Source organism: Desmodus rotundus, chromosome 5, assembly GCF_022682495.2.
Source record: "Desmodus rotundus isolate HL8 chromosome 5, HLdesRot8A.1, whole genome shotgun sequence".
In the NCBI taxonomy this organism is placed as follows: Eukaryota; Metazoa; Chordata; class Mammalia; order Chiroptera; family Phyllostomidae; genus Desmodus; species Desmodus rotundus.
In genome coordinates this window covers 137,388,305-137,401,818 of record NC_071391.1, presented here as the reverse complement: position 1 = coordinate 137,401,818, position 13,514 = coordinate 137,388,305, and the positions used below count along the sequence as shown (strand labels likewise).

The following is a 13,514-nucleotide window of genomic DNA, read 5'->3' as shown; positions in this document are numbered from 1 at the left end:
TTCCTTTGCTGTGCAAGAACTTTTTAGTTTGATATAGTCCCATTTGTTTATTTTTTTTCTTTTGTTTCCCTTGCCTGAGGAGATATATCAGATAAAATATTATTATGAGCAATGTTTGAGATTTTACTGCCTTGTTTTCTTCTAGGATTTTTATGGTTTTGAGTCTAACACTTAAGTCTTTAATCCATTTTGAATTTATTCTTGTGTGTGGCCAAAGAAGGAGGTCTAAGTTCATTTTTATGCATGCCATCAGTCCAATTTTCTCCACACCACTTACTGAATAAATTATTTTTAGACCATTGTAAGTTTTTGTCTCCTCTGTCTCCTCAAATATAAATTGACCATGAAGGGATGGGTTTATTTCTTGGCTCTCTATTTTGTTCCATTGATCTATATGTCTGTTTTTATTCCAGTATCATGCTGTTTTGATTTCTATGGCCTTATAGTACATGTAATTTGATATTAGGTAGTAAGAGGACATACAGTTGGCTGAAAGACATACAAAGATCCTCAACGTCACTAATCATCAGAAAAATGCAAATGAAAACCACAATGAGACACCATCATCTCACACCTGTCAGAATGGCTATCATCAATAATTCAACACACAATTGCTGGTGAGAATGTGGAAAAAGGGGAACATTTCTGCACTGTTGGTGGAAATACAGACTGGTACAGCCACTGTGGAAAGCAGTATGGAAACACCTCAAAAAATTAAAAATGGATCTGCCTTATAACCAAGCAATTCCACTTCTAGGAATTTATCCAAAGAAACCCAAAATACTAATTCAAAAGAATATATGCACCCCTAAAATCATTGCAGCATTATTTACAACAGCCAAGATTTGGAAGCAGCCCAAGTGCCCATCAGTAGATGAGTGGATAAAACAGCTATAGTAAATTTACACAATGGAATACTACTTGGTCATAACAAAGGAGAAAATATTACCCTTCGTGACAGCATGGATGGAACTGGAGAACATTAACCTAAGTGAAATAAGCCAGTCAGAGAAAAACAAGTACCATATGATTTCACTCATATGTGGAATATAATGAACAAACTGAACTAATGAGTGAAATAGAGACAGACTCATAGATAGAGGGCAGGCTGACAGCTCTGGCGAGGGCTGGAGAGATCAAGCAAAAAAGAAAAAGAATTCATGGACACAGAAAACATTGTGGTGATTGAGGCAGGTAGAGGAGTGGGTAGAGGTGGAAGAGGGTATGGGGGGATAAATGGTAATGGAAAAAATACAATAAAAAATAAACAACGGCAAAAGCAAAAATAATAAAAACAAAAACAACCTACCTCTAGGCTGAAGCAATTTATTAATTAGTATCCTTTGGGTATCTCAATAAGTTTATAATTAATTGATTTATACTCACATTTGGTGAAAATTTCTCAATCTGGTCCATAAGGTATGACAGTGAGGATGGGTAAAGGGAGTGATTAGTATATCTGCATGAACATTCTACTTCACAGAAAGCTAACCTCTCTATTCACCCTTTCCTTATACTTCAAGGAGTAGGGATGGGGTAGTTTGGGGAATGTTTAGTGGTAGGGCTGTTTCCCTGTACAGTAGTCCCCCTTTACCCACGGAGAATATGTTTTAAGAACCCCAGTGGATGCCTCAAAATGCAGACAGTACCAAACTATGTATACTATGCTTTCTCATATACATACCTATGATAAAGTTTAATTTATATGTTAAGCATGATAAAAGATTAACAACAATAACTAATACTAAGGTAGAACATTATAATAATATGTCTCTAATAATAATATACTGTAATAAAAGTTATGTGAATGTGGTTTCCCTCCGAAATATCTTATTGTATTATACTTACCCTTCTTAAAATGACATGATACAGTGTCTGTGTGATGAGATGGAGTGAAGTGGGTGACACAGGCATGGTGATGTAACTTTAGGCTACTATTGACATTCTGATGATCCAGCAGAAGGAGGATCATCTGCTTTGGTTAACCTGGATCATCAAGCCATGATGATGTCCATAGTTGGATGTACAGGTGCTATTTTTGGACCAAGGTTGACCTGAGTAACTGAACGTGTGGAAAGTGAAACCATGGATAAAGGCGGGACAGGGTGGGCGGTGCAGCGGGAACTACTGTATTGACACTTCATCATAGGCTGGCCTAACTATAGGTGGTTCTAGAACTTAAAATATGTGAACTCACCACCTTTTGTGCACAGCTTTGTTGCTTAGCCAAGGCCCAGGACATCCCTGTTGACCTCCAGTCACACTTGTTTCCAACCACCTGGAACTTCTGTTAATCTTCACAGCATGTGTTGGAAAAAAAAAAAAAAGAAAAGAAAAGAAAACAATTCTGTATTAATGAAAGACACAGTGGAAAAGGGAATGGGATTCAGGAATCTTTGCAATGATTTTCTGTTTTACAAAGCATATTTACCTTCAAGAAAACTTAGAGAGTTGTGTTATTCATCTACTTAAATATAATAATTCAAGTTTACTTGAACTCTGTACCTATATGTATACCTTTCATTTTAATACCAAATTGTCCATCTACCATATTTCTACTCTAATAACTTTGATGTAATTGGGGTCAAACTGAATATGACTAAGCAATGTACAGTATACAATTGAAGACAATGCATACTATTTGTTAAAAGCACAGAACCACAATCCAAAACAAATAAGGGGGTATAATGTATTAATATTTGGGGGACAGGAAAATATTTTATTATAGTCAATAAAAATAAAGATTAATTTTTTCCAGGAAGGAGAACAGAATTTATATTTTTACAAAGAGTAATATAAAAATATTATTAGTACAGTAATACTATTGCTACTAAAAATAGAACTATTACTTAATCATTAAGATAGTCACTTGCTTCTAACCAGTATCACAATTCACTTGACAGATCTGAGGTCTCCTGAACTAACTTCTTCTTTACTGATCTTCCCAGGCTTGTCATTCCCAGCCCCGCCCCCCACCCTGTAGTCTGCCACATGGAGCAGCAGCTGGCTGTAATAGATGAACACTGTGGTAGGATAACACAAGGAAATGCACAGGACCAAAAAACTACAATATACACAGCATTTTAAAGGGGAAAATTTTTCTTTTTATTATTATTTTTTTGGTATTGTATTTATGTCACTGTCAGAGTTGCTCACATTTTTTAAAAAATATTTATTTACTTTTAAAGAGAGAAAGAGAAGTAGAGAAACAGCAGTGTGTAAGAGAAACACTGATTGGTTGCCTCTCACATGCTCCCAACTGGGGACCTGGCCCACCACCCAGGCATGTGCCCTGACAGGGAATCAAACCAGCGACCTTTTGGTTTGCAGGCCAGCATTCAATCCACTGAGCGGCACCAACCAGGGCTTATATAACTTATCTTTTAGATGTACCTAAATTCTTAGAACTGTCTCACAGTTCATTCTAAGGCAATAAATTGAATAGCATGTTCTCTTAAATACATTGTTTCTAAACTATTAATATCAAGTAGAAAGAATTTATAACTTTGTTATGCCGAGGAGTAATTTAAATAACTCTCAAAATCAGTTTCTTGTCACATAGTATAGTACATTATTACCTGATAACTTTGCCTCCTGTCAAAGAGAAACAAACCATTGTACTAGGCCCAACATTTTTTGTGAAAAAAATACTTAAGAAAGTAAAGCATAAATGTAATTAAACCCCAATGAAATATATTAAAGTATTTTGGGGGGAAGCAGCTATTATTCTGACCATCAACATTGGTGTAAGAGTAAACAGTTTAACGTTACAGGGTTATTTACTAATCTTGCTGGGAATGATTCCCATGATTTTAACAACAGAGACTCTATCCTTCTCTCTTTACATTTGGAGTAATAGGTCTAGAAGATGGGAATCCCAAACTGTACTAGTCTCTTGATTCCATAAAAGTGGATTCCCTTCTCTGTCCTTCAGTATTTAACTAATGTGATTGCTGCCTACAAGTATTGTAAGCATCAACTAACAATATTTGGGATATTATTTGGACCCTTTGGACCATTTGTGACATCACTAGTGGCAAGGTTCTTTCCAAACCACAATTTTTTCCTTTTAAAACTCTAATATATTTTTGCACGATTATTGCTTGTTCCTCTATTTTTAATATTTCTTCTGAACTATGACAGGCATGCTTATTATAGGAAACTTGAATAATAAATAAAATTAAAGGGAAAAATACCCATAATTTTGTCAATTTTTTCCTCCAGGATTTTGATGAAATAATTACAATTTTCACTTATTTTTTCAATGCTAGGAAAATATCTTTAAAAGAATTCACTCAGGCTTTTGATAAATTTGGTTAACATGGCTAATCACATCCTCTGTCTTTACTGGAAAAACAATAGAAGTATTGCCTCACAGTTACAGATGAATTCAGAAAATTAAATGCTGGCATGATTTCACTTCCTCTGTAGGTGTTTCTTCTTCACAAACATCATTTTAATAGATGTGTCAATGATAGCCATCACTTATAAAAAGCCTTATTTAATGACATAATCTTCACATCAACACTAACAGTAAGTTATCTTTATTCTCACTTTATAAAACAAGGGCCTGAAATCAATCACACAGCTCTTAGGTAAACTGAGAATGTTAGGGGATTTGAACTCTGCTCTCTCTGCTTCTAAGGGCATCCTTTCCACTATAGCCCAACACCTCATCACAAATATCAAATCTGCTTAATTAGGCCCTGCGGTTGAGCACATCAAATGTTCCCCCACCTTTTACTTATTTTTTAAAACTAATATCAATAATGTTGGAGGTAATATCTTGATGTATAAACCTTTATTTATTTTTATGATTATTTTCCCAAAGAAAGAGCTTTAAAATTTGGATTATTGCATTAGAAGTGGGAAATGTTTTTAGGTAATTTGTACATATTGCCAATTGTTTTCCTCAATGAGATTGTTCAAATTATAAATCAATCAGTGGAGCATGAGGCTTCCTGCTTCATTGGGCCCTTTATAATAGTCTTGGTTATTTTAATAGATGAAAATGGGTTTTTTGCTAAGCTTAAAATTTTTTTGATTGCTATAATTCACTGTTTTAATATATCAATTCTCCGTTCTAAAGAGTAAACCTTGTGTAAGGGCTAGCTAAGTCCCTGTACCAGATATGGGGAGATATACGAGTGTCTTTAGACCTTTCATTCCCTTTACTCATTCAATCCAGTTCCCACTCTAGGTCAAGCACTGCGCTAGTATTCAGGATATAAAGTTGAATGCCCATCCCTGACCTCAAAGAGCTTGTGAACCAGGAAGAAAATCAGACACAAATAAACAATTATAGCTCAGCATGACTAGCACTGTGACCAAAGTAACACAGAGGAAGATGCTTTGAGAAACACAGAAGAGGGCACTTAAGCCATCTTCAGGGAGGTCCTAGAAGGCTTTTTGGAGATACTGAGGCTTGAGCTCCATCTTAAAGTGAAATAGTAGTTAGACAGATTTTCCCTAATATCTCCAACCAGAATTAACAGCTTCCTCATCTGTGTATGTTTCTTTATTAATGTGTATGGTACTTATTTGTTTCCATGTCTCTTACTCTCTCATTGGGCTGAGATTCTTGATGGGGAGGACTATATCTCTAATTAGCCTATTACAATGTCAGAAAAAGTGGGAATAAAATAAACATTAGTTGAATTATTTTGAAATCCTAGCCTCATTGCTATTTTCTCCCCTAACTTCCTTTTGATTTATATAGATATGTGTGTTTTTTCTTTGGATTGTAAAAATACTGTTCACCACACATGAATCAGAGAGGATGGAAAAGTTGGAAAATAGGAAGTGTTGGTGAAAGATTTGGAACAACAGCAATCTTCATACATTGCTGGATCTGGAGCAAGAGAATGCTCATACATTTCTGGAAGCAGTAGAAATTGGTACAACCACTTTGGAAAACAGTTGGATCGTATCTCATAGGCCAGCAAGTCCACTCTTAGGAATAAACTCAACACAAGTGCATGCAAGTGTACACCAAGAGGCATATTTTTACAAAAAGTGGCACTATTCATAATAGTTCCAAATTATAAAATACACAGGTGCTCATCAACAGTGGAATGGATAAACTACTGTGTTATGGTCATAAACAGCAAGGAAAAAGACTCTACACTCAACAGTATGAAGGAATTTCATAAAAATAATTTTGATTATTTAAGAGCTAGATTTTTTTTTTGAAGAGCACTTATTGTATATTTACTTTCACATATATCATAAAAATAGGCAAAAACTATGCTATTAGAGGTCAGGAAAGGTCAGTTAGAAGTGAGGTTCAGTGACTTAGGAAATAGGAAGCGGGAGCTTCTGGATATGCTGGTAGGGCTCCATTTCTTGATCTGGGTGCTGGTTAAACGTGTAAATTGAGTTTGTGTCTTTTTCTGTAAGTACCGTTGACCACTGAACAACCCTAGGGGTACTGCTACAGTGTAACTTCTCAGCCCTTCTCATACATGGATTCCCAACCATGGATTGAAAAGTGTATTATACTTAGTTGTTGTTGTTTTTCTTTAATAATACATCTTATTTCAGAAGAAGCTGAGAAATAACAAAAATGTTTTGAAAAATCTGAATCACCCAAAGCACACAATCCAAAAATAACTACTATTCACATTTTGAGTTATTTCCTTCTAGTCTTTTGAAGCCACAGTGCTGGTGCTACCTCCTCCCCCTCTCTGCTCCCCACATATTTATACACACACATTTTACCAAATTAGGTTCATTTCTATTAAGTTTTACTTCTGGCTTTTATTTTTACTTGAAATTAATCCTTATCAAATATTCACTGAAAGTGTTTTTAAAGCTGCAGCAATGTATTCCATCAAATGTATGTTGTGCGTGTGTGTGTGTGTATATACACACTTTTCTAGGAATATACGATTAGGAATAGTATATACTATACGTATAAAGTACTAGAATAGGAACTACAGGGCCATGAACATTCTTCACGCTCTGCATGCGTTCTCTACTTCCTTCCAGAAAGGTTGCATCCCACTGGCAAGGTGTGAGGACTTCCTGTACCAGAATCCAAACCCGGGTCATGTATTACTATTTCTACTTGTTTTTAAGGTATTGGAGGGCTTACAACAGGACTAAGGAATCTGCCGTCTTATACCCGGCTGCGGCGCTCAGCAGGAACCGGCTTTCCCCACACCCTACCTTCCAGGCGCCGCCCAGGCTCACAACGTGCGCCTCAAACCCGCGCCTCCGCAGGGCTGTGGGGCTGCCGGCGCCTGGGCCCCCAGCGCCACTCGTTGCTGTGGGAACAGGGCACCCAGCGTAAGACGTACAAAAACCCGGGCATGGAGCTGCCGGATCCGGTCCGCCTGCGGCTGGGAAACTTCAGCCGGACCGTCTTTGGGGACTCAAACAGGACCGGCCCCGAGTACAGTGAAGGTCCCGGTGAGTGGCCCGCCCAGGACCTGGCGAGGGTTTGGAGCCTCGGATTTTGCCAGGACCTAAAATGGCAGTTTCGCCTTCAGCTGGTTCACTGCAGTGCGGGAAGCGCAGTGGAGGAGAGGCCACACCGAGAGCTGAGGATGGAATGTATGTGGGCCCTGCTGGCTGATCTGCTGAGGCCTGGCCCACGAATTGCAAGCAGGGCAGCTGAGGGGGCTCTGGCCGTCCTCAAAAAATACGTAAAAACTATAAAAGCCGCTTTCGCAGCACAGGTCCGGTCCTGCACCCTCTGCGAAGGCGGGCGTTGCTTTTCCTCTGCGGAGGCTGCCCGGGTTTTTCTAGCCTAGAGGGAGGGTATCACTCCTTCCCACTCCCACCCCCCACCCCCCCACCCCCCCACCCCCCCACCCCCCCACCCCCCCACCCCACCCCCCGTAAAATATCTTTTCCTTTTCTCCTTTCTATCAAAACAAGTACATTGCACCACAGGCGATTTTTTGGCAGAAGAGTCGGAAAGAGGTTTTTTTTTAATGAATCATTTTAAACTACTATTCAGTCCATAGTGAGAGTGGCCACACTAGCATCGCCTTCAATAAAGCACTCCCCCTTCCCGCTTCTCCTTACCCTCCCCTATCTGTAACTCTTCACTACGCCTAGTACAAAATGCCACGATGCGAATACATGCAACCTGAAGACAAGGAATAACGCGGTTTTCTCTAAAAGTTTCCCCTTCTTAAATCATGACAACCTGCTGTCAACCAAATCCATAGTTTTGTCACTGAACTCTACTGGAAATAGAAATCTTTTCCTCCTTCTTGGTTTAGGGATTTTTAAAAGGGTCAGAGAAAAGTAAAGTCAGTTTCTATAGTTCCATTTTTTCAACTTGATTATTTGCCTGACCCTCCCCGCCAAATTTAGGCATCTTCATGATTTAGGATGTACAGAGAAAAACATAATGTGAAAAGCTAGGTTTACTTCTCTCGTTTCTAAAGCTCAAGCTTAATAGTCTCTAAAATCTGACGAGGCAAGGTGTCGGGGGTCAGCAGACATTTTCTGTAAAGGGCTCGATAGTAAATATTTTAGATTTTGTAGGCCGTAGATCTCTGGTCCCTATAGACAGTAATAATTGGGTAGACAGGGCAGTGTCCCAAAAAACTTTATTTGTGGATACTAAAATTTAAATTTCATGTGATTTTCAGTGTCAAAAAAACATTATTCTTCGATTATTTTTCCCAATCATTTAAAAATGTGAAAAAACACTTTTAGCTCACTTGCTATACAAATTCAGGCTGCTGGCTGGTAGTTTGCCTACCCCATATTTAGATTATAAGTGTTTTAATTTAAATTTGATTTACAAAACTCAACTTACACTTTTGCAAAATTTAGTCAATTCACGTCTGTGCTTTCAAAGGTTCATTTACATATTAATTTGATTTTCAATTGCGTGATTATCAGTTTGATCTGCTGAAATACAAATATAGCATAACTCTTAAGATGTTATTGTACAAAATTTTTAACAGAAAAACTTCTTTGCAAAATTTGACTGTAGTTTCTGCTCCAAAGTTATTAAAATTTTCAGCTTAACTAATTTATCATTATTTTCCAAATTTTCTTTGTGGATCTGGTGTAGGTTTGATTATTTGTACTATAATTACAAATGTATATCCTTACCATCTCCACAGCTGACCAAGAACTGCACTACTATTAGGAAAAAATCCTAGCATGGTGAGTTAGTTGCCTTCAGATTTGACAGATTTTAAGACTTCATTCCTACCCTGGCCAGCATGGCTCAGTGGATGGTGTGGCTCAGTGGATTGGGCGCTGGTCTGCGAACCAAAGGATCACTGGTTCAAGTCCCAGTCGGGGCCCATTCCTAGGTTGTGGGCCTGGTCCCCAGTGGGGGTCATGTGAGAAGCAACCGCACATTGATGTTTCTCTCCTCCTCTGCCACCCTTCCCCTCTGTCTAAAAATAAATAAGTAAAATCTTAAAAAAAAAAAAAAAGACTTCATTCCTTCATCAGTGGTAATTTAATAAATAGGTGCAAAGTACCATATATCATAATTATGATTTTAAAAAGTAGATCATAATCAAGCATATTCTTAGAGCTAAAGGAAACCTTGCTATGAGGTCATGATTATTCCTTATATTTTAAAATTATTAAATGACAGATATAAGTTGTGGGGGAAAAAGAAAAAATCTATTTTTCAGAAATTTATTTTAGAGCCTTTGTAAATTCTTACAGTTAGAGCAATTGATTTCTAAATATGTATCTGCTCCTGTTAGAATTTAGTAAAATTTAGGATGCAAATGTAGGGCTTAATTTAAAAAATAAAATTCTTATTTTAGGGCCCTTCTCTGTTACGTAAAAGTAAAACATTATACACTCAGTCTTAGATAAATGAAATTCATGTATCACAAATGACGAGTCTGTTTTCATTAATTCATTCTGCTTATGTGTATTTGATATTTATAATGTTTAAAGCAAGATGCTAGGTTCTATGAGGGTCTCAAATTTGGGTAGAATGTGGTATTTATATTGAGGCTGTTCATAAGTGAAAGAAAAGGAAAGGAGACCTATATTTATTACCGAGTTCCTCCTAAGGGCCTGGCATGGTGCTGGGGTGAAACATATTATCTCTGATCCTTATAAGCAATCTGTGAGATCACTTTAATGTCACCATTTTACAGATAAAGAAACTGAGGGTCAAAGAGGTTAAATAACTTACCTCAAGTCTGGCATGCAGAGTCACTGGGAAGGTCAGGGAATTCCAGGTTTACCTGGACTCCAAAGCTCGTGATCTCTTGGCTATACCAGACTGTGTCTTGAGTGAGGGGCATGGTTCTTTGCCAACACATTTTATACACAGGTTAAAGTGATAAGTACCTACAAGAGAAAGAAATTTCTACTGGAGTGGGGGAGTACAATCAAGAAAGTAATTATGGAAAAAGTGGCATTTAATTGGATATTAATGAATGGGTGAGATTAGGGTATGCTGAAAAGGGGTGTGTATATTAATTACAATTTGGAGAGATTCTTTTTTGTATGATATTAGTTTATATGTGAGAAAGTAGTTCTCATGTATTTTATGTGTTCATTTTATGGGCTCTTTACATAGAACTCTACAAAGGTGGTAATAGCAATTATTGTGTCTCAGTGCAATTTATATTGATATTCTACTTTTAATCTATACCAGTTGTATGCCAAAAAGTCAGCAGACTGTAATGGCAAAATGCCAAAATAATTGAAAAATGTGAGATATACCCCCAAGTAGCCAATGTATGAACTAAATAGTATGATGGTGAACATTTCCTTTCACTGGCAATGATTATAAAGAGGCTTAAAATATGGAGTTTTGTTGAGCCAATATGATAGTTATTCTAAGGAACTAAAGGATTTATAGGCATGGACCAGGCGTAAGAGTTTGTCCCTTTTCTCTCTATCTCTATTGTAGATAATGAAATGGTTTCCAGTTTGACATTGCAGATGTCACTCTATTTTAATGCTTACTTTTTCCCACTTTGGTGGGTAAGCAGCATTATGATGCTTCAAATGAAGGTAAGTCTATCCATTAATACTTCTGTTAAGGTCTCTTCTGCCTATCCTTGGCATTGTTGTATTGTCAATAAAATTTAAGTTCTTAATTTCTTTTTAATCTGAGGTCAATTTTACTACATGTGAGATTTTACAAACATGTTTATTTTTGTTTTTTTTAGTATCCAATTTTACCTGATTACTACAAATTCATTGTGGTCACTGTTATCATCCTAATAACCTTAATTGAAGCTATCAGGTTGTATCTGGGCTACATGGGTAACCTACAGGAAAAGGTAGGCTCCTCTTTCCTTCCTTTCCTACTTCACACAAATGCAGTAAGGTTTTCATGGCAAGGAAAGGGCAGTGAGCTGTGGTGGAAGGAGCAAAGGCCTGCAGTTAAGGCCTGGGTCCAACTTTACCTATTTCGTCACTGTGGTCTGTTTGCTTAATCTCATCAGCCTTGGTTTCTTTATAGGTAAAATGGGGGAAATAAAATAAATAAATAAAATGGAGAAAATAGTTCACAGTTTTGTTGGGACTACATGAAATAATTAATTCTTAAGTGCTTACTTACAATTCTTAAGTAAGCACTTAAGAATTAATCATTTTTTCTCTTCTCACCTGTCTTGAAAATAACTTGGTCAATTAAACATGTTTATTTGGATCCTGAGTAAGAATATGGGGGGATATTATAAGCTCATTTTCTGTGCTAGGCCCATGTTTTCTGAATCATCATGCTGCCTAAGCATTCACAGTTAGTTACTGGAGCTTAGGGATAATGCCTAAAGATTCCTAATGTTTCCTAGGCCCTTCATAATTAGGCCCCACCCAGCCTGTCTCACTGTATATCTTGCTCTTTCCTAAACTAAGCATCCATCCCAGGCTGACATGTTGATTCCCAGTCATGCTCATCCCGCATCTTTGCTTAATTATGTTCTTGCCTCTTCCTCTTTCTACCCAATTTTAAAAGCCTACATCCTGAATTCTTTCTCCTTACCCTAGTCAGTCTCCTGTCTGTCTTCTTGTAGAAGTCCATGTTTCCAGGCGGTACATTTACTTACTCACTAACGTGTAGTATTCTAGGATTGTCACATAAGTTAGTTTTCTAATGCAGACTGTAAGTTCTCTAAGAACAAGAACCATGTTATGTTACAACACTCCTTTTGAATTACAGAGATCACAACACAGGTTCACAATAGTGCTCAGTATTTGCTTATCTGTATAAACAAAAGAGGGTACTTCACTGATCTGATTACTCTCAATATGTACCATTTCAGGTTCCTGAGTTGGCTGGCTTTTGGCTTTTGAGCCTTCTATTGCAGTTGCCTTTGATTCTTTTCTTGCTCTTTAATGAAGGCCTAATGAATCTGCCCTTGGAAAAAGCAGTACACATCATCTTCACTATGTTCCTTACTTTCCAAGTTGTTTCAGCATTTCTTACCTTGAGGAAAATGGTAAATCAGTTGGCAACTCGTTTCCACCTCCAGGACTTTGACAGGCTCTCTGCCAACAGAGGAGGCATGAGAACAATGAGATCCTGTGTAGAAGAGATTTGACCCAGTGCTGTTTAGTGACACATCTGAAAGGTCATTCTAGAACTGCAGGAGCTAGGAAAACATCAGAGGTCTAGCATGAGAAAAAGGACAAAGCAAGTGTTTGCAATTGTAAACTCTCTAGCAACGAAATGCCAAGGTTGAGAGTGATGACAGACTGTACGATACAGAAAAGCAGCAAGTCAACCCTAAAGCCCAGATGTTTTCCACCTGATGCCAAATATCTTAATTTTTTGGTTGTTGTTGACTTTCTCAGGTGTGTAGAATTCTGTGTTGGTGGTTACAGCTTTACTGTAATATTTCTAGTTAGCATCTATAACATTTCTAGTTAGAAATGTGTGTATTTCTTTTAAACGTGTTAACTTTCCATGTCTTGGTAGTACATCTGAAGCACATGGAAATGCATATCAATATTGTGGTGTATTAGACTATATTTGTGAACCAAGACACCACATTTTCATGTCTGCTAGGGTTAAATTATAACCCTAACTCAACTGTTATCCAGAGGTTAATAAAACAAGTGGATTATCATGGTATTTAGGAAATATTTTTATCATAAAATTGTAACTTTCATACAACCATGTTCGGTATTTATAGTGGTAGTGGTATGCAAAATGTCTTTACAATAAATTATAAAATATTTATATTAAAGTCTTTGTAACAAATCATTCTTGTCTTATACAGTTCTTTTTGGCTGTGGGTTTATTTTTATTACACAGTTGCAAGGGATGGAAGAAGAAATATGTCATAGAGAGCCTTATATCAAGGTGTAGTGGGCACTGAACTAAGCACACTAATCCTTGTGATCTCATCTACTAAATCATTATTCATTGAAGAACTGCTTCATACCCAATAAATTCATATGAGGCTTGATTTGAGTCTGTTGATCAAATTAGCAGGTGCCTGTTAAACCACAGTGAGAGCTAAGGTGACCGAAGGGACTATACTCAGGATCATAAATAAGCATGTTCTCTTGCTACTAGGAAAAACCGACTTAAGGAAATCCTGGTAAGA

The 13,514-nt window shown here is 37.3% G+C and overlaps 1 protein-coding gene across 1 annotated transcript; it reads left to right on the top strand.

Moving 5' to 3' along the window:
• Nucleotides 1-7,070: 7,070 nt before the first annotated feature.
• Nucleotides 7,071-13,145, top strand: TMEM17 (transmembrane protein 17). The gene is made up of 4 exons (XM_024553045.4): nt 7,071-7,413; nt 10,865-10,968; nt 11,127-11,240; nt 12,225-13,145. The coding sequence occupies exons 1-4, from the start codon at nt 7,314-7,316 to the stop codon at nt 12,501-12,503; spliced, it is 597 nt and encodes a 198-aa protein (XP_024408813.1). The 5' UTR covers nt 7,071-7,313; the 3' UTR covers nt 12,504-13,145.
• The last annotated feature ends 369 nt before the right edge of the window (nt 13,146-13,514 follow it).

Bases quoted from the DNA above. Each gene is read 5' to 3' on its own strand.
- TMEM17 (XM_024553045.4), top strand. From the start codon at position 7,314: ATGGAGCTGCCGGATCCGGTCCGCCTGCGGCTGGGAAACTTCAGCCGG. The intron at 7,414-10,864 runs GTGAGTGGCCCG...TCTCTATTGTAG, and splicing joins CGAGTACAGTGAAGGTCCCG to ATAATGAAATGGTTTCCAGT. The intron at 10,969-11,126 runs GTAAGTCTATCC...TGTTTTTTTTAG, and splicing joins TTATGATGCTTCAAATGAAG to TATCCAATTTTACCTGATTA.